This window comes from Hevea brasiliensis, chromosome 2, assembly GCF_030052815.1.
Source record: "Hevea brasiliensis isolate MT/VB/25A 57/8 chromosome 2, ASM3005281v1, whole genome shotgun sequence".
Taxonomy (NCBI): Eukaryota; Viridiplantae; Streptophyta; class Magnoliopsida; order Malpighiales; family Euphorbiaceae; genus Hevea; species Hevea brasiliensis.
The window spans coordinates 5,427,220-5,452,444 of NC_079494.1; the positions used below are offsets into that span (position 1 = coordinate 5,427,220).

Here is a 25,225-nt window from a genome sequence, read left to right on the forward strand (position 1 = left end):
AAATAAGCACACAAGATAAGAATCAAAACTTATATATACTAAAATCTGGTTAAAATCAGTCCAAATCCACAAATAAAACTTAAATCATTTCACCCAATTCTGAAATCTCAAGTATCTACTCACTCATGCTTGTATTTACAAGTAGAAAATATGAAACGGAGTAAGAAAACATTAAAATAAAACTACAAATAAAAGAACCCATAAGAAGAGAATCCAAATCTCTAAAAATGGAAAATTTAGGCGTCACTCTGCAGTGTCCTTCCTCTAGAAATGGCGTGGTTCCTTCTTTCCTTCTTCCTTTGATTTTTCTCTCTCTTTCTCCTTTTTGTAAAAATGAGAACATAATGCTTATATATCTCCTCAAACTTTATCCTAAAAATGGTCTCTAAAGGGATAAATACAAAAGGTGTAAAATGTGTGAAAAGAGAAAATTTTTCCATGTCAGCAAATCTGTCAGCGCCATCCCACATGCCTCATGTTAATTTAAGTTATTTTGCACATGCCTCATGTTGATTCGGATGAGAAGCCTTTAGATTCTGCACGACTGGCCCCATGGGCATGTTGAAATCTGAAACACCGGCATATTTTGTTCCCAAATCTCTATTTACACGACCGATATTGAATCTATATGCCTCATGTGGATTCCTGTTGGTGACCTCCATTTCTTCATTATTCTTACAGGGCATGCTTTGGAGGAAAGCCTTTAAAAAATCTCATTTGGTCTTAACTTCCTTAGATAGAACACTGCTTCATTTCACTCTACTTCAAAGCTTCAGAGTCTTTGATTTATATATGCACTGTACACGCTAAACGACAAAACCTATCAAAACATTCATTACCAAAAAATCAAATATAGTAATTTAAAATTAGCAAATTAACTTCAAAATAAGCATTAACAACATAAAAAATTACCTAAAATAAAAGGGTAAAATAGATGCTAAACTGCTAAACTCACCTATGTAAAATGAGTTTTATCAGCGTTGTCTAGTGCCATTAAATCATCGATTGAATTAACTTTTCGTGTATAAAATGTACTTTCTGAAACTATAAATTAAATTGGCATTTTACGTGTAGAATGACTACGAAATATTTAATGCGATTGCTCTTAAACCTCTAGTTGACAAAATTGTTTTCTATATAAAGTGTACTCTTGTTAGATGATATGACAATGCTGAAATATTGTATATAACTAATGATTTTGTTGTGCTCCCTTATTTTGATAAATAGATTAGATTTCACATTATTATGATAAATAATTTTTAAATTATATTATTTGCTCAAATTAATCTAGATAATGAGAGCCAGCAGGAAAGGTAATTTTAGGAGTCAAAGTCAGCATATATCTCTATATATATACTAACATATATATATATATATAAGTATTAGAGTTTAATAAAATGAATGCTCACAAATATCCCAATGCATTTGCCATCTTAAATATAAGTACAATGTAAGTTTATATTGTAGAAACAAATAACTGTGGAAAATCAATGATCAGCTCACCTAAAAGTGAAAGTAAATGATGGAAGTGAGGGTTGAGGATCCCATATATATATATGAAAAGTGATGGGAGGTAGGGTTGAGGATTCATATATCCATATGTCCACTCAGCCCTGCCTCATCACCTGTGAGATCCCTCGACCTCACCATCAGCAACTGCTAGGTAACCTGACTGCCATTTACTAACTTTTGATGCTGTCCCTAACACTCAACTCCACATATGTTTATATTTATTGGAAACTGGCAGCATTGAATCTTTATGTTTTTATCTATTATGTTTAAACTCCTAATAAATCTCAGGTGATAATATATAATTGTTTAGTTTGAAAAATATTTTTAATATTGAGTTCTAATTGAATTTAAATTTTATATATTGATGTTATTATGAAAGCTCATTTATATAAATTAATTTTTTTATATAGCATTACAACGCATGTTATGTGCTAATGCAAACTTGTGATTGAAATTTTTTACTATATAATGTTCTATTATTTTAATATATGACATAATATTATTATAATAATATAAATATTATTTTTAATAGATTTTTATTAATAGTATTTTCCAAAATTTTTTTTTTTTTAATATATTTATATGTATAATATTTTATTGATATGAAATAAATTATTTAAATATGATTAATTAATAAAAAAATTCTAGCACTTTTTTAATTTTCTTCAAATTTAATTATTTTATTGAAATTATAAAATTAATGTTACTTTTAATCCCTATTTACCTAAATTAGTAAGTTGAAATGCAATTATAATAGGCTGATAAAGTTTTCAATAAAAATAATTTTGTTTATTTATATTGAACAATAATTTGAGAATATTAAAATATTTATTTTGCTTAATAAAAATGAAATAAATGAAAATTTGTTTATATATAAAAATAAATTCAAGTTTGATTAAAAGTTATATTTTTATTAATATAAATAATTAAAATACTTTACAAATTTATAATTAATAATGTGTGTTCATCTATTTAGAATTGAGTTAAAGAACTTCAAAATTAGGTGTGAGTTTTAATATTTTAGTTAACCTTTTAAATTTTTTTATTTAAGGTAAGTGCTTTAATTTTTTTAATAATAATTTTGTAATAATGTGAAAGATATTTTTACATTTCTTCCAATCATTTTCCCCTCCTCTATATATATATATATTCTAAAATTATAATTTTATAGATATTTAAAACATAATTAAAGAAATAAATTAGTAAGAATAATATTTTTGTATTTTAATGTTTTTTTCTTAATTTTATTAAAATAAAATTAAATAATTTTAATGAATTAATAATACTTATAGATATATAATTATAAGAATTACTATATTAATAATTATAATAATATGTTTTTTTTTAGTATAAGTAGAAGATTATATAGACTTAAAATTTTTAAATTCACATATTAGTTATTGTAATATTAAAAATTGAAATTATTGGGTATTTAGTGGCTTAACCATTTAGCACTAAAGTGTACCAATAATATTGTATATTGTTGGTCCAAGCATTATTAAGTTAACTTAAGAATTTTCAATTAGCTAAAGTTTGTAATTATAATGTTTGGAAACTACTATTACTAAAATTATTAGCGACATATCTTTTCACTAAATTTTATTATTGTAGTTTATATAAGATTAGATGGTTATTATAATTAATATGCATTATTGAGTGTCTTACTATAAATACAGTTTTGCTATATTTTATAAATAATAGATAAATTAATAAAATTTTTATTTTTATTATTAATTTCTTATTTAATTACTTTACTTTCTATAAATTTTATATTTAATTATGTTAAAGTATAAGTAGAATTAAAAGTACAGCTTTGCTATACAACTCTAAAATAAATTTTAGAATTTTATGGAATTTTAAATTAATTTAATATCAAATAAAAATTACCATTAATTTTAAGAATGAAGGCAATTTAGGTGGCTTGGTGTTCTCCTTCCCTTCATACATTTATATATTATAGATAATTAATTAAATATAAAATTTATTTTTATAATATATATATGTATTTTAAAATAGAGAAAAATTAAAATATTTTATAAAATTATTTATTTTTAAAATATAAATTATTAAAAGTAAAAATATTTTAATATAGAATATTAATTCAAAATATAAAATTTAATAGATTGTGTCACCTGCAGACCAGGGCTGATGAGCCTACAGTGAGCCCTTCTTGCGTGTGCCATACAGAGGCAGACTGACCTCAGTCGATGTCAGCTTTGGTAGGAGATTAATCACTTAGCACTGCCATTGAGATTGAACCATATCACCTCTGGTTTCACTATCTTACAATTTGCGGCTCAATTGGTGCATTGATTATCTGTGGATGGAGGCTATTGAGGTGGATTTCCCTTTTCAAGGTTAGATCTATTAGTTACTTCACTAAATCCATTAGATGTTGGACTAATTATCTAAGCAAAAGGCCTGAGTGATAGGGTTCCACCTGGCCATCCACCTTGAAGTGGAATGTTGATGGGTCTTCTAGAGGCAGGGCTTGAGTGGCCACCCATGGAGGGTGTTGAGGAATCTTGGGGCTTCTTTATGTGTGAATTTTCTCATGAATAAAAATCGAATTTGAAATAGATTCAAGGATAAATATTAATAAGTTTAGGATGAATTTGAATAATATAAATATTAATCGGATTTAAATTTGAATAAGATAATTTTCACATGAATCAGCCTATTGCCATCCTAATTGTATTGCCATCATCATGTTGTTTATGTATGCCTGGTTTAGTTTTGGATTTTTTTTGTCCGGTGAAATTCTCTTGCTGTGGGAAAGTTTCAAAAGGTGTTTTCATGTAACTTATTTGTCACTATTGTGTATTGTTGTTGTTTGGGAAAGATAGAATTTTGAATAATGAGTGCCTTTGTGGCAATGTGTACTTTAATTTTGCATCGATTATGCGATTGTGGATGGAATATAAATGGATTTCTTTTCAAGAGTTAGATCTTTTCATAATCCATTAGATGTTTTTAATCTATCTGAAGGCCTAGATGCTTAGTTCCATGTATCTTTATACTTGTTGATGTTGTGGCTGGATGGGATGTCTTCTGTGGGTCACTCTCATGGTGATTGGTTTGTTGTTGGAGGAATATTGAGTTTTTTATTGTGGAAACTATTTGATAATGTGTTTGTTATTGATTCTATCTTGTAATGTTGTTCTAAGTTTGGAGAAATTATATAATTTCTAGTCTTATTTTGCTATAAACCATTATTTTATGATTTAAATTTCACATTGTATTTATATTTAAGATGGCAACTATTGGGATATTTGTGAGTATCTTATTTTATTAAATTTTAATATGATAAGTTTGAATAATATATAATTAAATTTAAATTTAAAAAATAATACTAATATTAAGTTTTAATTGGATTCAAATTTTATATGTTAAATGTTTATTACTTAAACTCATTTATATAAATTAATTTTTTAAGCAACGTGCGCAACGTATGTTATGTGCTTGCTGTGCAAACTTGTGATTTAATTTTTTTATATGTAATGTTTTATTATTTTTAATATATGACATAATATTATTATAATATTATAAATATTATTTTTAATTATTTTTATTAATAGTATTTTTTAAATTTTTTAAATATATTTATATATTATAGTATTTTGTTGATGTAAAGAATAAAATTATTTTGAAAATATGACTAATTAATAAAAAAATTCCAAGCACTTTTTTAATTTTATTTAAAATTTTAATTGATTTTATTGAAATTGTAAAATAAATGTTACTTTTAATCTATTTACCTAAATTAGTAAAAGTTGAAATGCAATTATAATAATTTTATTAAAGTTTTCAATAAAAATAATTTTTTAATTTGTTATATTGAACAATAATTTGAGAATATTAAATTATTTGTTTTGCTTAATAAAAATGAAATAAATGAAAATTTGTTTATATATAAAAATAAATTTTAAGTTTGATTAAAGTTATATTTTTATTAATATAAATAATTTAAAAAATACTGTAAATTTATAATTAATAATGTGGTTCATCTATTTAAATTGGATTAAAACTTCAAATTATTGATTTTAATATTTAGTTAATCCTAAATTTTTATTTAATTAAATATTTAATTTTTTAATAATAATTTTATAATAATAAGAAAGATATTTTTGTTCTTCCAATTATTCCCCTCATATATATTATAAAATTATAATTTTATAGATGTTTAAAACAATTAAAAATAAATTAGTAAGAATAATATTTTGTATTTAATGTTTTTTTATTAATTTTATTAAAATAAATTAAATTTTTAATGAATTAATATACTTATAGTATTATAATTATAGAATTACTATATTAAGAATTATAATATGTTTATTAGTATAAGTAGAATTATAATTAAAATAATATTATAATTTTAATTTATATTAATTATTTTAATATTAAAAAATGAAATTATTATGTATTTAATGACAAATATTTTGTCACTAAAATTTATTTGTGACAATATTGTATATTGTGAAATTGGCATTATTAAGGATTTAGCAACAAATTTTCAATCGCTAAAAGTTTAACGATGATAATATTTGGAAGTCACTAATTGCTAAAATTATTAGCGATATATCTTTTTTTCACTAAATTTTATCAGCAACGAATTTATATAGATTAGCGATAGGTTATTATCATTAATATGCATTATTGGTGACTCTCGCTATAAATATGTTTTTGCTATATTTTTATAAATAATAGATAGATTAATAAAATTTTTTGTTTTTATTTATTAATTTCTTATTTTAATTACTTACTTTCTATAAAATTTTATATTTAATTGCAGTTAAGTATAAGTAGAATTAAAAATTTTAAACTTATATAAACTCTAAAATTAAGAATTTTAAATTTATACAAACTTTAAAAATAATTTAAATAATAAAAATATAATTATAATTAATTTTAAGAATGAATGGCAATTTGGGTGAAGCCAGTGTTCTCCCTCCCCCTTCATACATTTATATATTATAGATAATTAATTAAATATAAAATTTATTTTTTTATAATATATATATGTATTTTAAATAAAGAAAGTTTAAATATTTTATAGAATTATTTATTTTTAAAATATAAATTATTAAGTAAAAATATTTTAATATAGAATATTAATTAAAATATAAAATTTAATAGATTGGGGTATTATTTGAATAAAAATCGAATTCGAAATAGATTCAAGGATAAATATTAATAAGTTTAGGATGAATTTGAATAATATAAATATTAATCGGATTTAAATTTGAATAAGATGATTTTCACATGTACCAGCCTATTGCCATCCTAATTGTATTTCCATAATCATCATGTTGTTTATGTATGCCTGGTTTAGTTTTGGATTTTTTTTGTCCGATGAAATTCTCTTGCTGTGGGAAAGTTTCAAAATGTGTTTTCATGTAACTTATTTGCCACTATTGTGTGGTCTTTGTGTTTGGCAAGGAAAGATAGAATTTTGAATAATGAGTGCACTGTGGTGGCATTGTGTACCTGAATTTTGCATCGATTGTCTGTGTGGATGGAGCTATTAAGGTGGATTTCCCTTTTCAAGGTTAGATCGATTAGTTACCTCACAATCCATTAGATGTTGGACTAATCTATCTAAGCAAAGGCCTACTGTGAGTTGGGTTCCACCTATTGCATCCACCTTGAAGTGGAATGTTGATGGGTCTTCTAGGGGAAAGTCGGGCTTGAGTGGCATTGGAGGGGTGTTGAGGAATGCTGAAGGCTTCTTTATGTGTGTTTTTCTCATGTTCAGTGGGTATAGTTGATTCTAACACTATCAAACTGTTAGCTATTGCTAAAACTCTTAAGTTGTCTCTTAAATTGAATGATAAAAGGGTGAATGTTGGTGAAATTGTTATTGAATATGATTCTAAGTTTGCTATTCATGGGTTTCAAAGCCAGAAGATGCTCCTTGGATATTATCTTCGACAATTAATTCAGTTTTGATTAGTTTGGAGTAGCTTCAGTAAGTGATTTTTATTCATATACTTAGGGAGGCAAACTTTATTGTAGATGCCTTTGCAAGGCAAGGTGTGGATCAGTCTTCAAACTATGTGGCTTTTCTTTAGCCTGTGGCATCTTCATTGTTGTTTGAGATAAAGATTGGGGCTTGAGTATCGTTGTTGCTAATAGCGGTGGGTCTGCTGGTGCTTGGTCATTGGTTTGTGGTGTTTTGTAGCCTGTTTTGTGCGAATCTTCTACTACATTTTTGTCTTGAGATTTTGTTACTGTGCGTTATCCTTGTGATTGTTGGGCATAAGGCACTTGGTGTTTATTTATTATTATTATTATTATTATTATTATTATTATTATTATTATTATTATTATTATATTTTGTCATTGCTTTGTTCATGTTCCTTTATTTTGGACTATTTACTGTATTCCATTTTGACTCCAAGTTTTTTTCACTTAGACCCTGTTTGACAACAATTTTTAAGGTAACGTTTAGCATTTTGACTATAGCCAAACTACTATTTCTTTTATTTTTACTATTCGGTGACACAGTGTTTATACTAGCTTTTAGAGGTTGAGAAAGTGGTTCATGAAAAACTATTCCTCCTAACTTTAGAGGTCGAATGAGCGTTTTGGCTAAGGTTAATAAGGTTTTATTACTATTTTTATATTTAACAGTTAATCTAATAGCTATTTTTTCTAAACACTTTTACTTTAATAGCTATACAAATAATTAATATTTAACAGCTAACAGCTAGTAAAATAGCTGACAGCTACTAAAATAGCTAACTATTAAAAAAGCTAATATTACCGAATAAGCCCTTAACATATGTTAGCCTATGTTGGGTGTATTTAAGAAAGCCTTTTGATTTAATTTAGTTTGGCCAATATATAGTAAGTTTTTGCTGATTTATTAATAAATTTTACTTATAAAAAAAAAAAAACCATTATATGGTCACTTTCATCATATGAAGAGACAGATCTTGCCTATAATTTTTGGAGGAGTTGAATAAATTTAAAAAATAATTTACTAATTATTCACAATTAAAAATATTTTATATTATGTAATTAAAATATATTATGTAAATCATTTTCATTTTAAATTATTATATTCAAAAAATCATAATAAAATTACTAAATTATTAATTCAATTTATTTTATTTACTAATTTAAAAAAATAATAATAATTTTACATATTTTAAAATAAAGTTAGACATTTTTGTTTTAAATTGAGAATGGTTGATAAATAAAAGAATATTTAGAAATTAAATCAATATATAATAATAATAATAATAATAATAATAATAATAATAATAATAATAATAATAATAAAATATTTTCTTATGATTTGTACTTATTAATTATATTTATAACTGCCATTAAATATTTAAAGGGTTAAAACTCATTATTTGTGGGAGACAAGGAATCCAATAAAGTAGCTTGGTCGCTGATCATATGGTTTGGTGTAGCAATTGAATTTGGGTGTCAGCGCCAAATACTAATAGGCACACTTGCGAGTAATTATTATCTATATTTTCAATTAATTAATAATTATCATTTTAATTAAAATTGTGATAGATTCTACTTAAAAATTTATATAGATGATTTTTTATTAATTAGTGTTTATACATTTTGGTGTTTAAAAAATATGTGTAAACTCGATTAAATAAGACTCAAGACTTCTATGTATATAATAAGTGATTCTCATTAAACACTAATTATCTTATATCTATAATAATAGGTTTAAATAAGAAAAATTCAAATAATTAAAAGCCACGTAATATATCAACTCATATAGATTCAAATAATAATAGTCTCATTTGCACAGTATGCATTATTCATACAAGAATTGGCCAATTTATTGATAGAGATGAGATTGAAGGCGAGGATTGAGGAAGCATTCAAGTGCCAATGCTCTCACTCTTATCAAGTGTCTCGCTAGTTGGGTTTTCAATATCAAACCCATGTAGCAACGTAGCAAGAGTTAATTGCAAAACCTGAAGCACAAAAGAGACACCAGGGCACATCCTTCTTCCATTGCTAAATGGTATAAACTCAAAGTTTTGGCCCCTAACATCATAATCTTTGTGAATTGTAAGAAACCTTTCTGGTTGGAACTCAGAAGGGTTAGACCACACCCTTGGATCATGATGAATCTTGGTAAGATTAACGAGGAGTCTTGTGCCTGCCGGAATATGGTAGCCAGCTACAATGCAGTCCTCCATGGACTGGTGCGGCACAGAAAGTGGTCCAATAGGGTATAATTGCAGCGTTTCCTTGATGGTGGCTTTAAGGTAAAACAGGTTACTCATATCATATTCATGTACTTGTCTTTCCTTACCAACATCGATGTCTAACTCGCGCTGGGCCTTTTTTAGGACATCTGGGTGATTGATTAATAAAGAGAGAGCCCACATCAAAGTTACTACCGTGGTGTCTGAGGCTGCCAATGTTGGAGTCTGCAATCATCAAAATTCACAGGAATTTGAATAACATAGAGTTAAAATGTAAAAATAAAGTATTTAAATTTTAATTTATAATAAAAAAGATTTTAATTTTTAATTTAAATAATATAAAATTTAATAATTAATTTTTAAATTATTTTTACTGATATGATATTTATTAAATTAAAAATTATATTCTTTGTATATTTTGATATTTATTAAAAAAATAAATTATATAAATTAATAATTTAATAATCTATTGATCCAAGAAAATATAATTTTTTAATTTAATAAATATTATGTCAATATAAATAATTTAGAAATCGATCAAATGGATAAGATATTTTACTGTTATACATTCCTAAGTATTTTATGTTTTTCTCATGTTCAGTGGGTATAGTTGATTCTAACTCTATCTAACTATTAGCTATTGCTAAAATTCTTAAATTGTCTCTTAAACTGAAAGATAAAAGGGTGAATGTTACTGAAATTGTTATTGAATCTGATTCTAAGTTTGCTATTGGGTTTCAAAGCCGGAAGATGCTCCTTGGATGTTATCTTTGACAATTAATTTAGTTCTGGTAAGTTTATAGTAGCTTCAGTAGGTGATTTTTGTTCATACACTTAGGGAGATAAACTCTGTTGTAGATGCCCTTGCAAGGCAAGTTGTGGATTAGTCTTTATTACGTGGCTTTTCTTTAGCCTGTGGCATCTTCATTGTTGTTTGAGATAAAGATTGGGGCTTGAGTATCCTTGTTGCTGATAGCGGTGGGTCTACTGGTGCTTGGTCATTGGTTTGTGGTATTTTGTAGTCTATTCTGTGCTAATCTTCTGCTGCATTTTGTCGTGAGATTTTGTTAACGTGTGTTATCCTTGTGATTGTTGGGCACAAGGCACTTGTTCTTTGTTTATTATTATTATTATTATTATTATTATTATTATTTTATATTTTGTCATTGCTTTGTTCCTGTTCCTTTATTTTGGACTATTCACTGTATTCCATTTTCACTCCAAGTTTTTTCCACTTAGACCCTATTTGGAAATAACTTTTAAGATAACATTTAGTATTTTAATCAGAGTTAAAATATTACTTCTCTTTTCGGTAATATAATATTTATACTAACTTTTTAGAGGTTGAGGGAATGGTTTATGAAAAGTTATCCTCTTAACTTTTAGAGGTTAAAGAAGCGTTTTGACTAAGGTCAATAAGATTTTATCACTATTTTTATATTTAGCAGCTAATCTAAAAACTATTTTTACCGAACAATTTTACTTTAATAATTATATAAATAATTAATATTTAACAGTTAACAGCTATTAAAACAACTAATAACTATTAAAATTACTAATAACTATTGAAATAACTAATATTACCAACAAGCCCTTAGCATATGTTGAGTATATTGAAGAAAGCCTTTTAACTTAATTTAATTTGATGGATATATATTAAGTTTTTGCTGATTTATTAATAAAATTTACTTATAAAAAAAAAACCATTATATGGTCACTTTCATCATATAAAGTGACAGATCTTGCCGACAATTTTTGGAGGAGTTGAATAAATTTATAAAATAATTTATTAATTATTTATAATTAAAAATATTTTATATTTATATAATTAAAATATATTATATAAATCATTTTCATTTTAAATTATTATATTCAAAAAATCATAATAAAATTACTAAATTATTAATTCAATTTATTTTATTTACTAATTTAAAAAAATAATAATTTTTCATATTTTAAAATAAAGTTAGACATTTTTGTTTTAAATATAGAATATTAATAAATAAAAGAATATTTAGAAATTAAATCAATATAAAATAATAATAAAAAAATATTTTCTTATGATTTGTAATTATTACTTATATTCATAATTGCCATTAAATATTTAAAGGGTTTAAACTCACTATTTGTGGGAGACAAGGAATCCAATAAAGTCGCTTGGTGTAGCCACTGAATTTGGGTGTTAGCGGCAAACGCTAATAGGTACGCTTGTAAGTAATTATTATCTATATTTTTAATTAATTAATAATTATTATTTTAATTAAAATCATCATAAAAATATAGATAGATAATTTTTTATTGATTAGATATTTATATATTTTGGTATTTAAAAAATTTATTTGTAAACTCAATTTAACAAGACTCAAGATTTTTATGTATTTAATAAGTGATTCTCATCATACATTAATTATCTTATGTTTATAATAAATTAGGTTTAAATAAAAAAAATATTTAAATAATTAATAGCCACAAAACATAACAACTCATATAGATTCAAATAATAACGGTCTCGTTCGCACAGCATGCATTATTCATACAAGAATTGGCCAATTTATTGATAGAGATGAGATTGAAGGCGAGGATTGAGAAAGCATTCAAGTGGGGTTGCTCTGAGGTTGGTTAATCCAATGCTCTCACTCATATCAAGCTGCTCGCTAGTTGGGTTTTCAATATCAAACCCCTGTAGCAATGTAGCAAGAGTTAATTGCAAAACCTGAAGAGCAAAAGAGACACCAGGGCACATCCTTCTTCCATTGCTAAATGGTATAAACTCAAAGTTTTGGCCCCTAACATCATAATCTTTGTGAATTGTAAGAAATCGTTCTGGTTGGAACTCAGAAGGGTTAGACCACACCCTAGGATCACGATGAATCTTGGTAAGATTAACGAGGAGTCTTGTGCCTGCTGGAATATGGTAGCCAGCTACAGTGCAGTCCTCCATGGACTCATGCGGCACAGAAAGTGGTCCGGCAGGGTATAATCGCAGCGTTTCCTTGATGATGGCTTTAAGGTAAACCAAGTTATTCATATCATATTCATGTACTGGTCTTTCCTTACCAACATTGATGTCTAACTCGTGCTGGGCCTTTTTCAGGACATCTGGGTGGTTGATTAATAAAGAGAGAGCCCATGTCAAAGTTACTGCTGTGGTGTCTGAGGCTGTCAGTGTCAAACCCTACAAACATCCAAATTCACAGCAATTTGGAGAACATAGAAAAAGGTTAAATCATGGGTGTGTAAAATAAAGCATTGAAATTTTAATTTAAAATAAAAAAAATTAATTTTTAATTTAAATAATATAAATTTTAATCATTAATTTTTAAATTATTTTTATGCATATTATATTTATTAAATTAAAAATTATATTCTTTTTATATTTTAATGTTTATTAAGAAAAAAATAAATTACATAAATCAATAATTTAAGAAAAAAATAAATTACATAAATCAATAATTTAGTAATTCATGGATTTATGAAAATATAATTTTTTAATTTAATAAATATTTTATTAATATAAATAATTTAGAAATCAATCAAATGCATAAGATATTTTACTGAAACACATTTCTAAGTTAAGATACTAATTTATAATTTATTTATAGAAAATCTCAAGTATTTTTTTTTTAAGTTTAAACATAAATTAAAATTAAAATGTATCCATAAATAAATAAACACACAATTAAATACTACGTAAATGTAATCAATTAAATATTGATAAAATTTAAATCTAAAATCTATTGAGTCGAAGGTCTCAACTTTGATCAGTTGAGCATGCGAAATCCTTTTTAAGGATTTAAATGATAATACTCATTATTGAAATTAATTACCAGGCACATGGCTTTGTTGACGGTATCGGAATCTCGATCTAGAACCCATTCAGCATCATCATCAAGAATGTCCAGCATCAGATCCATGAAGTCTTCTTCTCCATTCTTAACACCAGAAGCTTTCTTCTCCTTATGCTCCTTTAGCCACCCTTCAACAACAAGGTCCAAATCTTTTGCAGTCTTCTTCATGGCTCTTTCGTATCCCCCAATATCCAGCCACCTCAAAAAGGGTATCGCATCAGCCGCCACAAACCTCCCTGATAAATCAAAGAAATCCCTCAACGCTTCCCTCAATCTTTTATTCTCTTCGCCTTCATTTGCAGTCATATATCCCACAGATTGCCCAAAAATTATCCTCAAGATCACGTTTAAGGATATGTCTGCTAACCATCTCTTCATCTCCACCAACACCGTATTTGAATTATTTTTCTTCTTTTCCCATAATTTAAACAACTCTTTTAAAGCTGTTCCCACCTCCGATTCTCGTACATGTCTCAGCTTCTCCAGTCGGTGGTTAGAGAGAAGTTCATGTGTGGCTATCTTGCGCGATTGACGCCAGTAGGTGCCGTATTGGCTAAACCCAAACATGGCACGATCATAGGCCAAAAGGTCCACGGCTAGAATTTTTGGACGATTAGCGAAAGCTTGATCGTTGATGGTTAGACATTCCTTGGCAATCTCCCAGTTGCTCACTACCAAAGCTCGATACACGCCCATCTTGATAGTGAAGACAGGACCGTATTTGTCAGCCATGTTGCCCAATACTATGTGGGGGGGTTGCGGCCCTCCTAGGAGGTGAAGGTGGCCAATTAGGGGCCATGCTCCTCCAGCTTCTGGAGCTGCTTTTTTCTTACCTGCAGTCCTTGAGATTCTTCTTAACATCCAAAAGATCAAGGAGCAAATTAAGATGAGGAAGGTCACGGTGGCCCTAGCATTTGTGGGGAAGAAAAAAAACTTTTCCTCTGCAGTAGGTAACGACAGAAAATAATCCATTTTCGGACGCCTTGCCCAGGCAGAGGGCATAAGAACCTTATGTGTTGTCTGGTTTGCTATAATATAATTATATATAACGATAACATTATTTGCCTAATTATTAGATACATCTAAAATTTTAAAAATTAATATTTAAAAAAAATAAATATTTTTTATAATATAAAAAATAAATTTCAATCATCACCTAATAATTTTTCGTACTATTTAATATTAAATATAAAACTTTAGTACGCACATGTCAGTGCGTGAATCTGGAAAGCGCATGGCCTTTGCAGTCGCAAGACACGTTTCTTCATGAATGAACTGACAATTCAATAAATAATAATAATAAGGGATGTAACGTAACAAGTTTCTGACCAATAGTGACAAGGTGGATACATCATCAGAATAAATTCAATTAAATTCAATTTATTTTTCATACATTATATATATATATATATAAATATCACACTATAATTTTTATATTTTATAATTATATTTATTTTAAATATAATATTATTTGATATAATCTATTTATTATTTATTAACACTTTTTTGCTAGCAATATACTATATAATAACTTTTTAATTAATATTCATGTAGCTTTTAATTCCATATCAATGAAGTCTTAATAATAAAAGGCTACGGACGTCAATCAGCTGAATGATCAATCCTCTTTCTGACAACCATGATAGCAGTATATATGTATTTTTTTAAATTCTTTTTTATTTCACAATCTCTGTTAATTTATACATTTGCACCCATTATTCTCATACTGTTGCAGCAAGACTTGCCCTCCATTATATACAGTATATAGATATTTTTGAATGTGTAAATTATTATTTAGTATTTATATTTTAATAAAATTAATTATTTATTTTTTATATTTTAAAAAATATATTATTAAATTAGTCTATCTGCTAATTTTTTTATCTGTCAATATTGATCAAATTACTATTTAATCTTTTTATTTTAATGAAATACATTATATAGTACCTGTAATTTGAACATGTTAACTACTTAGTATCATAATTAATTTTTATACTTAAATTACCCTAATCCTCTTCTTCTCATTTTTCTCTAATCTTTTTTTTATTTCTCTATCTCCATATTTCTTCTCTTCTATACTCACGCTCTTTTCTTTCTCTTTCTCTCTTTGTTTTTATTTACTGATACAAATGGTACAAGCTTTCTATATAAAATAATTAATCAGTTTCCTTGGATTTCTAAATAATCAAGAAAAATTATTTAACAGTAAAGAAAACATAAAACTGATGTCCAATAAATTATAAATTAAAAGAAATGTAAATTCAGATTAAGTTTTCACATAGCAAAATTTATATTTTTATCCAAGAATATATTTTTCAAAATATATGAATAAACTAATTAGTTTCATTAAAATAAAGAGACTAAATAATAGTATTTTTCAAAATACATGGATCCAGTAAATTAGTTTTCTTAAAATAAAAGGACTAAATAGTAGTTTGAATAGTGTGAATAACGGAAAAACTGATGGATGGACTAAATTATTTAACATAATCAAAATATAAAAACTAAATAATATATTTTTTAAAATATTAAAAACAAATAATTAATTTTATTAAAATACATAAATTAAATAATAACTCAACTCAACTAAACTAAACTTTTACCCAAAAATTTGGGGTCGGCTATATGGATTCGCTTTCTCCACTCTAAACGATTTTGGGTTAAATCCTCAGAAATGTGTAATGCTTCTAGGTCATGTTGTACTACTCTCCTTCAAGTCAATTTAGATCTGCCCCTTTTTTTCTATCCTTTAACCTAATGTACTCTATTTGTCTAACTGGAGCCTCCGTATATCTACGTTTTACATGACCAAACCACCTCAATCTCTCTTCTCTAAACTAATTCTCAATTGGCACCACTCCTATATTTTCTCTAATACTCTCATTACGGATTTTATCTAGTATATTATGACACTCTTTTCTTTCGCTTTCTCTCTTTGTTATCATTTACTGATACAAATGGTACAAGCTTTCTATACAAAATAATTAACCAGTTTCCTTGAATTTCTAAATAACCAAGAAAAATTATTTCACAGTAAAGAAAATATAAAACTGATGTCCAATAAATTAGAAATTAAAAAAAAATGTAAATTCAGATTAAGTTTTCACATAGCAAAATTTATATTTTTCTCCAATAATATATTTTTCAAAATATATGAACAAATTAATTAATTTTATTAAAATAAAATAGTTAAATAGTAATATTTTTCAAAATACACGAATTAAGTAATTAATTTTCTTAAAATAGATAAATTAAATAGTAGTTTGAATCATATGAATAAGAAAAAAATTGATGAAGAAATTAAATTATTTAATATAATTAAAATATAAAGATTAAATAATATATTTTTTAAAATATAAAAATTAAATATTTAATTTTATTAAAATATATAAATTAAATAATATTTTTTTGTCAATTGCAGATAGGGACAATATGGTATCATGTATAATGGTGGATGTAGTTGGGTCAAGATTTTTGGCTATCTTGTGATTTGCATTTATTGCCGTACACACGAAATCATGCAATTTTATTTCTTTAATTTTTATTAAATTTAGATTTAAAATTTTTTTAATTTTAAAATATTATATATTTTTTATAAAAAAATTAAAAAAAAATGCTTGAGTCTACGTCTACTTATTAAGTGAGTAACATATTTTTAACACTAAACTAGAGGAAACTAAGGTAAACATTTTAAAATGTTATATGAAAACTCATTAATATATTTAATTTTTTTAATTCTTCAAATATTATAAAACAAAAAAAAGACCATTCTTTAATAAAGAAATTAAAAGTGTATTTATTAACCTTAAGAATTAGATCGTTATTAATTAAATTATTTTTTTTTATCTTATTGATTAGAGTTTAAATTTTAAAGCGAGATCAAAAAATTGTCTTTTTTTTTTATAAATTTTTTAATTTCAGCTGAATTGCCATATATATATATATATATATATATATATATATATATATATATATATATATATATATATATTGATGAAAATTATAAAGACCTAATACATGGTTTCAAGTACATAGATTTTAATCAATCTTTATACAACTCTAAGATTTTCATCACATTTGTTTTACTCGTCTATTGTATAATTATATGAATAATATCAACTATATAGATTAATTCACAATTTAAGTGTATATAATATTATTACAGAAAAGATTAAATGCGCTAAATCATTGAGATTGAGAATATCTTTAAAAGAAATCTAAGAATCAAATTCTAGCTAACAACTTTTTTCTCTTACAAAGATTGATTATTTATATATTTAATATGATCACCTTTGACCAATGGACATAGCTCTTTATATGGACACATTTTTATATATATATAGATATAACTCTTTATAATTACACACGTTAATTACTATCTTTTAATATATATTTCTATTTTATAAAATAAAAAACTATGGATGCGGGGACCTAATCTATATTTCTAACACACACACATATATATATATTCAACGGAAAATTTAATTGACCCATAATATCACTAGACCCATAAACTACATTTGAATATTGTGAAACAACAAAATGCAATAGAGAGCACGAAAAGAGAAGAGCAAACTGAATTTGCCTTTTCTATTGACAATAGGGATCAAATAAAGGAAAGTTTCTGCCATGCCAACATCCAACAAGATTTTTATTCAATGCATGATGCCCATTCATTAATTGGTGAGAAGTACACAATTTTTTCTTTAGGAAAAATGATTATTTAGTCCATATTTATGTTAAACTTTATAATGCATACGTTAAATTTTCTGTTAGTTTAACTGATCAAACGACTATTTAAATACTCTACTTTAAAAAAATTATTTAATTAATTTTTATATTTTAAAAAATATTACTATTTTTATATAAAAATAAAATTTTTATTATGTGTAGAGAAATTCAAATTTGCATTTTCTTAAAATTATTTAAGTATTTTTATTCAATTTCTTAGACATCTTTTACATTTTGTACCGAAAAATAATTTTTCTTAATTACTTAAAGATTTAAGGGAACAGATTAATCTTTTTGTGCAAATAATTTGTATTATTTTTTATCAAAAGATGAAAAATAAGAAAATAATGGGGGAGAAAAGGATGCAAGCAAATGAGAAAAAATATGAGGAGAAAGAAATAACAGAGAGCAAGGCATAAATAAGGGAGATAAAAATAGAGTAATTTAGGTATACAAAATAATTATGAGAATAAAAAGTTAATAAAACTAAATTATATGAACTAATTAACATTTTTTTAAATATTTATTAAAATAAAGAAATTAAATAATAGTTAGATCGGTATTACTAAAACAAATTAACAAAAGAATTAAACAGTTAATGAAAATAAAATATAAAAACTAAATAATATATTTTTTAAAGTATAAAAATTAAATAATTAATTTTATTAAATTGTAAATTAAATAGTAATTTTTCCTTTATTTATATCTAATAAACAATGTAAAATTTTTATTTTTTTATTTATTTATGATTATACCGCCAATTATTTATTTTGTTACCATATATTAAAATTTAAATTTGTTAGAAGAAAGAATACAAGTAATGAAGGAAATGATTGTGTATTTGTCTGTGTCTTATTTACAGAGATATTACATCTATTTATACATGAGAATATGAGCTAATTTAGACAAGAATAATAATTGCTGTAATTATGCTACACAAATCTCCTATAATCATGCTAATTGCTATAATTATGTTACACAAATCTCCTATAATCATGCTAATTGCTGTAATTATGCTAACACCCCCCCCCCCTCCAAACTCAAGGTGTTAGCATAGGTGCCAACTTGAGTTTGCTTAAGAGATCCTGAAAGCGAGCGGGATGATGCGTTTTGGTGAATATATCAGCGGTTTGGCTGACAGAGGAGACAGGAATCAAACATATGGTGCCATGAGCAACATGATGATGTGCAAAATGATAATCAATTTCGATGTGTTTGGTATGCTCATGAAATACATCATTATGAGAAATCTATATGGCACTTCTATTATCGCAATGAAGCATTGTGGCAGAAGAATGAGTGACACCCAAATCAGTTAATAACCACCATAACCAAAGTAATTCAGATATAGAATCAGCAAGAGCACGATATTCAGATTTTGTGCTAGAACGTGCAACAACAGTTTGCTTTTTGCTATGCCAAGAGATAAGAGAATTACCCAAGAAGAAACAATAACCAGTTGTAGAGCGACGATCTGTCAGATCACCAGCCCAATCAGCATTAGAGTAGCCAGATAATACTAAGGAGGAGGTAGCGAAAAAGTGCAAACCATGAAAAAGAGTGCCTTTAATATAATGAAGGATTCGAAGTACTGCAGATAAATGAGTTGAGCGAGGAGCAGACATAAACTGGCTGACCAGATGAACAGCATATGAAATATCAGGTCGAGTAATTGTGAGATAAATAAGACTCCCGATAAGCTGTCGATATAAAGTAGGATCATTAAGAGGAGTGCCATCAAGAGGTGTAAGTTTGCAATTGAGCTCCAATGGGGTTGTTACTGTTTTGCTATCAGTGATGCCTACTCAAGAAAGTAAGTCGGATGCATACTTGTCTTGAAATAGATAATAGCCATCAGAATTTTAAGAAACTTCGAGACCCAAAAAATAGCTGAGAGAACCCAGGTCTTTCATTTCAAAATGCTGATTGAGATAATGTTGTAACTCTGAAATACTAGATGAATCATCTCCTGTTATTATCATATCATCAACATAAAGCATAAGAAGAACAATACCACTGTCAGTTCGGCGAGTGAATAATGCAGAATCATGTGGACTAGAGAGAAAACTAAGTTGAGCAAAAGTGGAACTAAATTTGGTAAACCAGGCCTTGGGAGCTTGTTTTAATCCATATAAGGCTCGCCAAAGTTTGCAAACCTTATGAGGAGAATGATAACCAGGAGGAGGATGCATATAAACCTCTTCTGTTAAATCACCATAAAGAAAAGTATTTTTGACATCCATCTGGAAAAGTTTCCATTTACGAACTGCAGTAATAGCTAAGAGACTGCGAATAGATGTTAATCAGGCCACTAGAGCAAAAGTTGCTTCATAGTTGATACCATACTCTTGAGTGTACCCTTTGGCTACTAAGCGAGCTTTGTAGCATTTAATAGTTCCATCAGAACGGATCTTGATTTTGTAAATCCATTTGCAACCAATAGGGGTCTTGTTTGGTGGAAGATCAACTAAATCCCAAGTATGAGTTTTCTCTAAAGCTTGAAGTTAAATCGATCATAGCTTGTCGCCAAAAGGGTCGATTTGCCTCACAATAAGAACGAGGCTCAAGAAGGGTTGTAATAGTAGAGTAACAGTGAAAATCAGAAAGATAATGAGGAGTTTCTCTTACATGGGTAGAACAACGAAGAGTAGTGCTAGGAGGAGATGCAGGCGTAGGTACTGGATCAACAACTGGTGCAGATTCAACAGGGGCAGGTGTAGTTGGGCTAATATTGAGCACATCACAATCACTTGGATCAGGACTTGGAAACAGCTCTTTGGAGGAGTCAGTGAAAAAAAGAGAGTCAGTATTGACAGAGTGATGAAATTTGGAAAGAGAAGAGAACATAGTATTGTCCCAAAAGGTAACATGACGAGAGATGCGTAACTTATTAGAAACAGGATCCCAACAATGATACCCTTTGTGTTCAATGTCATAACTAAGAAAACAACATAGACGAGTGCGGGGTTCTAATTTGGTATGTTCATGAGGTTGTAAAAGAACAAAAGAAACACATCCAAAAGGTTTAAGGATGGAATAGTCAGGAGATTGTCCTAACAACTTTTCAAAAGGAGATAAATTATGAAGAATCAAGGTAGGAAGACGGTTAATAATATAAACAGCATGAAGAGCTGCTTCTCCCAAAAAATTTTCTGGACATGAGGCAGAAAGAAGAAGAGTACGTACAGAATCAAGAATATGGCGATGCTTGCGTTCGGCTCATCCATTTTGTTGAGAGGTGTGAAGACAAGAACGTTGAACAACGGTGCCTTGTTGACTAAGAAACTGAAGTAAAACGAATCCCGATATTCCATGGCATTGTCTATTCGGAGAATTTTAATGTCACAAGAGAACTGAGTTTTAATCATTTTTGCAAATGTGATTGTGATAACTCAGATCAATGTTTCAAAAAATATATCCAAGTAAATGATTAATTAATCTATGAATCCTCTTAATTTACAATTAATCCAAAGTTGACAATTATGGAAAACTAACTAAATAACTATGAAAATAGCTAAAAATGACTAATAATCAAATAAAATGATTGTGAAATTAGACGAGAATAAACATCAATAAATATCACAAAATAACGAAAACTATTTATTGAAGAAATAGGAGAAGACTCCAAATGTCAAAATGAATTAAACTAAAAGGTGTGTCTGAAGTAGTATTATTATGAGAAAAAGATAATACAGGTTGTTTTACAAGCTGAAATTTTAAATAATTAAATGACTTAAACTTAGTAGATCCTAATAATCCACGAGAAATTAAAGGTTGAATTTTACTGGCAGAAGCATGACCAAGACGAAGATGCCATTGGTGAATGGAGGAATTAGGGATTGTAGCTGCAGACACAAATCTCTGAGGAAGATGTAAAGATGCAAGCTCAAATAATCGACCCACTCTGCAACCCTCCCCAAGAATCTGTCCCGTTTGTGGATCCTGTACCTGGACACCATGGGGAGAAAAAATAACATTTTGTCCTTTTTCACACAACTGACCAACAGAAATAAGATTGAGTGCCAAATTAAGGTTATAATAGGTGTCAAGAAGATGAAGATTTGAGGTAGACACATGACCAGTATGTGTGATATTCATTTTAGTACCATTTACAGTATGGATAAGTGGTAAGAAAGATACAGGTTTTGTAGAAGACAAGAATTTAAGATTAGTGGTCATATGATTACAACATGCAGAGTCAAAAAGCCAATAAGAATTACCCGGAGTGGCAGACATGGCCGCAAGAGAATTAGAAGAGATAACCTGTTTGAATAGTGCCTCAAGATCACTCATGGTGATGGCAGTAGAACCCTCAGTAGTAGCAACAATAGTGACAGAGGAAGATCCAGGCTTTGAGACATTCTTGAATTTAGAATGCCCTCCTTTTGGTCTTGGAGGGCGTGTGGGAAATATGACAGTAACCATGACAATATCTACATTCTATAGTAGGACAATATGTAAAAGCATGACCAATTTGATTACAATTCTTACAGAGTTGATTGCCAAATTTTTGATGTGAGGATCGAGTAGTTGCAAGAGCAGTTTTAAATTGAGGAGTTTTATCCAAATTGAGACGAGTCTCTTAAAAAATAATCTCTTGAATAGCAGTGTCCAATGATGGGAGTGGATTTCGATGTAGCAGAGATGCTCAAACGGCCTTATATTCTGATCGAAGAGCCATTAGAACTTGAATGAGATAAAGATGATCTTCATTGATTTTGGTCTGAGATATTTGATTCCAAATGAGTTGGACCTGGGTAAGAAAATCATTCACAGATTAACCTGCTTCTTTTTTCATATTATTAAGAGTAGTCCACAACTGATAATATTGGGTAAGTCCAGTGGTCTGATATCTATTAGCCAAAAAATCCCAGATTTCTTTTGCAGAGTCATAATTAGCAAATTGGATGTGGATGGACGAGACAGAGGTATTGCGAAACCAGGTGATGATCTGATGATTTTTACTATCCCAATCCTCAAGACAGTCAGCAAATTTTGCATCAGTTTCATCGTTCTCTCTTGTCGGCGTAGTGATATCTCAAGTAACAATACGCCAAAGATTGCGACCTATCAAAAAACTTTTCATTCCTTGAACCCAAATATTATAGTTGGAACCAGTCAGAACTGTTGCAATAGGTTTTGAAATATCAGATTTTTCTATTGATAACAAGATGAGGAGAAAAAAATGGTATAATAACAGGAATGAAAGAATGAACCAGAATAGGTTGTAGAGAGAGAAGAGAGACCCCAGAAACTAGAAATAAAAGCTTTACGGCTCTAATACCATGTTAGAAGAAAGAATACAAGTAATGAAGGAAATGATTGTGTATTTGTCTGTGTCTTATTTACAGAGATATTACATCTATTTATATATGAGAATATGAGCTAATTTAGACAAGAATAATAATTACTGTAATTATGTTACACAAATCTCTTATAATCATACTAATTGTTATAATTATGCTACATAAATTTCTTATAATCATGCTAATTACTGTAATTATGCTATACAAATCTTCTATAATTATACTAATTGCTGTAATTATACTAACAAAATTATATGAAAAATAAAAATATATATTTATTACAATAATCATTATATATATGTGTGTTACATGTCATTCTTTTCAAGAATATTTTGTATTGTATATTTTAATTTTAATTTATAAGTAAGAATATATAAAAAAATAAATCAAATAAATTTTCAATTTATAATATACAAAACTTTGGCGAGAAGCGCAGGAACAAGACAAGTGTAATAAGAGAACTGAAAACTTAGATTTGCCATATCTCGAGACAATTTATTTGTCCAGATGAAGAGGAAGTTCTTACATTGAAAATGACTTCAAGTTCGTGTGGTCGGTCACCCCAAACCCTCATCCAACTCAACTTGTTTGCGTGATGGAGTTGAAATATCAAATCCATGAATTAAAGCTAGCTAATGTAAATTGCGTAACTTGACAGTCAAATGATGTGGGCGCCCTCACGTGTAGCCGAAATTTGAAAGGAAAATTGACCTATAGGATATAACTCAAAATTAAAAGTGAACTACGTTAATTTTTTTATGCTATTTTATTAATTATTATTATAATATGTAATTTTTTCTATTTAAACAATAGAATTTTTTTAAATAAGTTGTATTAAAATCCAATTTAATAAGTGGTATCAAAACTCGGTTCTTAATAATTGATATTTGAGCAACTGATTCTTGTTTGGAGTACTACAAAAGTGGAGATAAAGACGATCAAGATGATTAATTTAAAAGCACAAATTATCACACATGAAGAAATAAGATGAAAGAGATATTATTTGGGACGAAATTGTACTTACTAGCCTTTAGTATAATTAAACCCAAAGATAATATAGACAAAGAATGAGGATTTGAACATGAGCAAATGTGTAGTTTCATCAACATTTTGTTGAATGTAATGTGCATAACCATAATTACAATGAGACTCATATTTGTATGTTGCGGAACAAACTCAAGGAGCTGTATACTTCAAATATCGGCAACAACAAATTGCTTTATTTCGAGTTTGAATTACAGACAAAGTGTATATACTTTTGATTCGTTAAAAAAAAAGTTAATATATCACTTATTAATTAATAAATTTAATTTTTTAAATTAAATTAGTTGATGAATGGATGACACTTTTGTATAAAAAGATAAATAAATTTAATAAATAAAATAAAAAAAATAAAATATTATCGATTTTAAAAATAAAAAAGAGCTAAGATATCACTAATCATGACTTAATATCTCAAATTATATTGTGATGATTTATATTAAAAAAATAATTTTAAAAAATAAAATTTTTAGGAGAAAAAGACAAAAAAAAAAAAAGAAAAAGCGTTGAAATTAATGTTTTGCTAAACAGTGATTTGAGATTATATTTTAGCGTGCATACAACCTATAAAAATTATCATGCTAAAAAATTATTAAAA

The 25,225-nt window shown here is 27.2% G+C and overlaps 2 protein-coding genes across 2 annotated transcripts; both read right to left on the reverse strand.

The window, feature by feature from the left end:
• Positions 1-9,368: 9,368 nt before the first annotated feature.
• On the reverse strand, positions 9,369-9,884 carry LOC131171200 (flavonoid-6-hydroxylase-like). Its single transcript, XM_058130671.1, has one exon. The coding sequence runs from the start codon at positions 9,882-9,884 to the stop codon at positions 9,369-9,371; it is 516 nt and encodes a 171-aa protein (XP_057986654.1).
• A 2,280-nt stretch (positions 9,885-12,164) lies between these two features.
• LOC110651877 (cytochrome P450 CYP82D47) lies at positions 12,165-14,569 on the reverse strand. The gene is made up of 2 exons (XM_021807346.2): positions 13,529-14,569; positions 12,165-12,876 (listed from the first exon to the last, which is right to left on the reverse strand). The coding sequence occupies exons 1-2, from the start codon at positions 14,549-14,551 to the stop codon at positions 12,253-12,255; spliced, it is 1,647 nt and encodes a 548-aa protein (XP_021663038.2). The 5' UTR covers positions 14,552-14,569; the 3' UTR covers positions 12,165-12,252.
• Positions 14,570-25,225: the final 10,656 nt, after the last annotated feature.

Coding starts and splice junctions, on each gene's coding strand:
- LOC131171200 (XM_058130671.1), bottom strand. CDS start 9,884: ATGTGGGCTCTCTCTTTATTAATCAATCACCCAGATGTCCTAAAAAAG.
- LOC110651877 (XM_021807346.2), bottom strand. CDS start 14,551: ATGCCCTCTGCCTGGGCAAGGCGTCCGAAAATGGATTATTTTCTGTCG. Junction 12,877..13,528: donor TCAACAAAGCCATGTGCCTG/GTAATTAATTTC, acceptor GGATGTTTGTAG/GGTTTGACACTGACAGCCTC.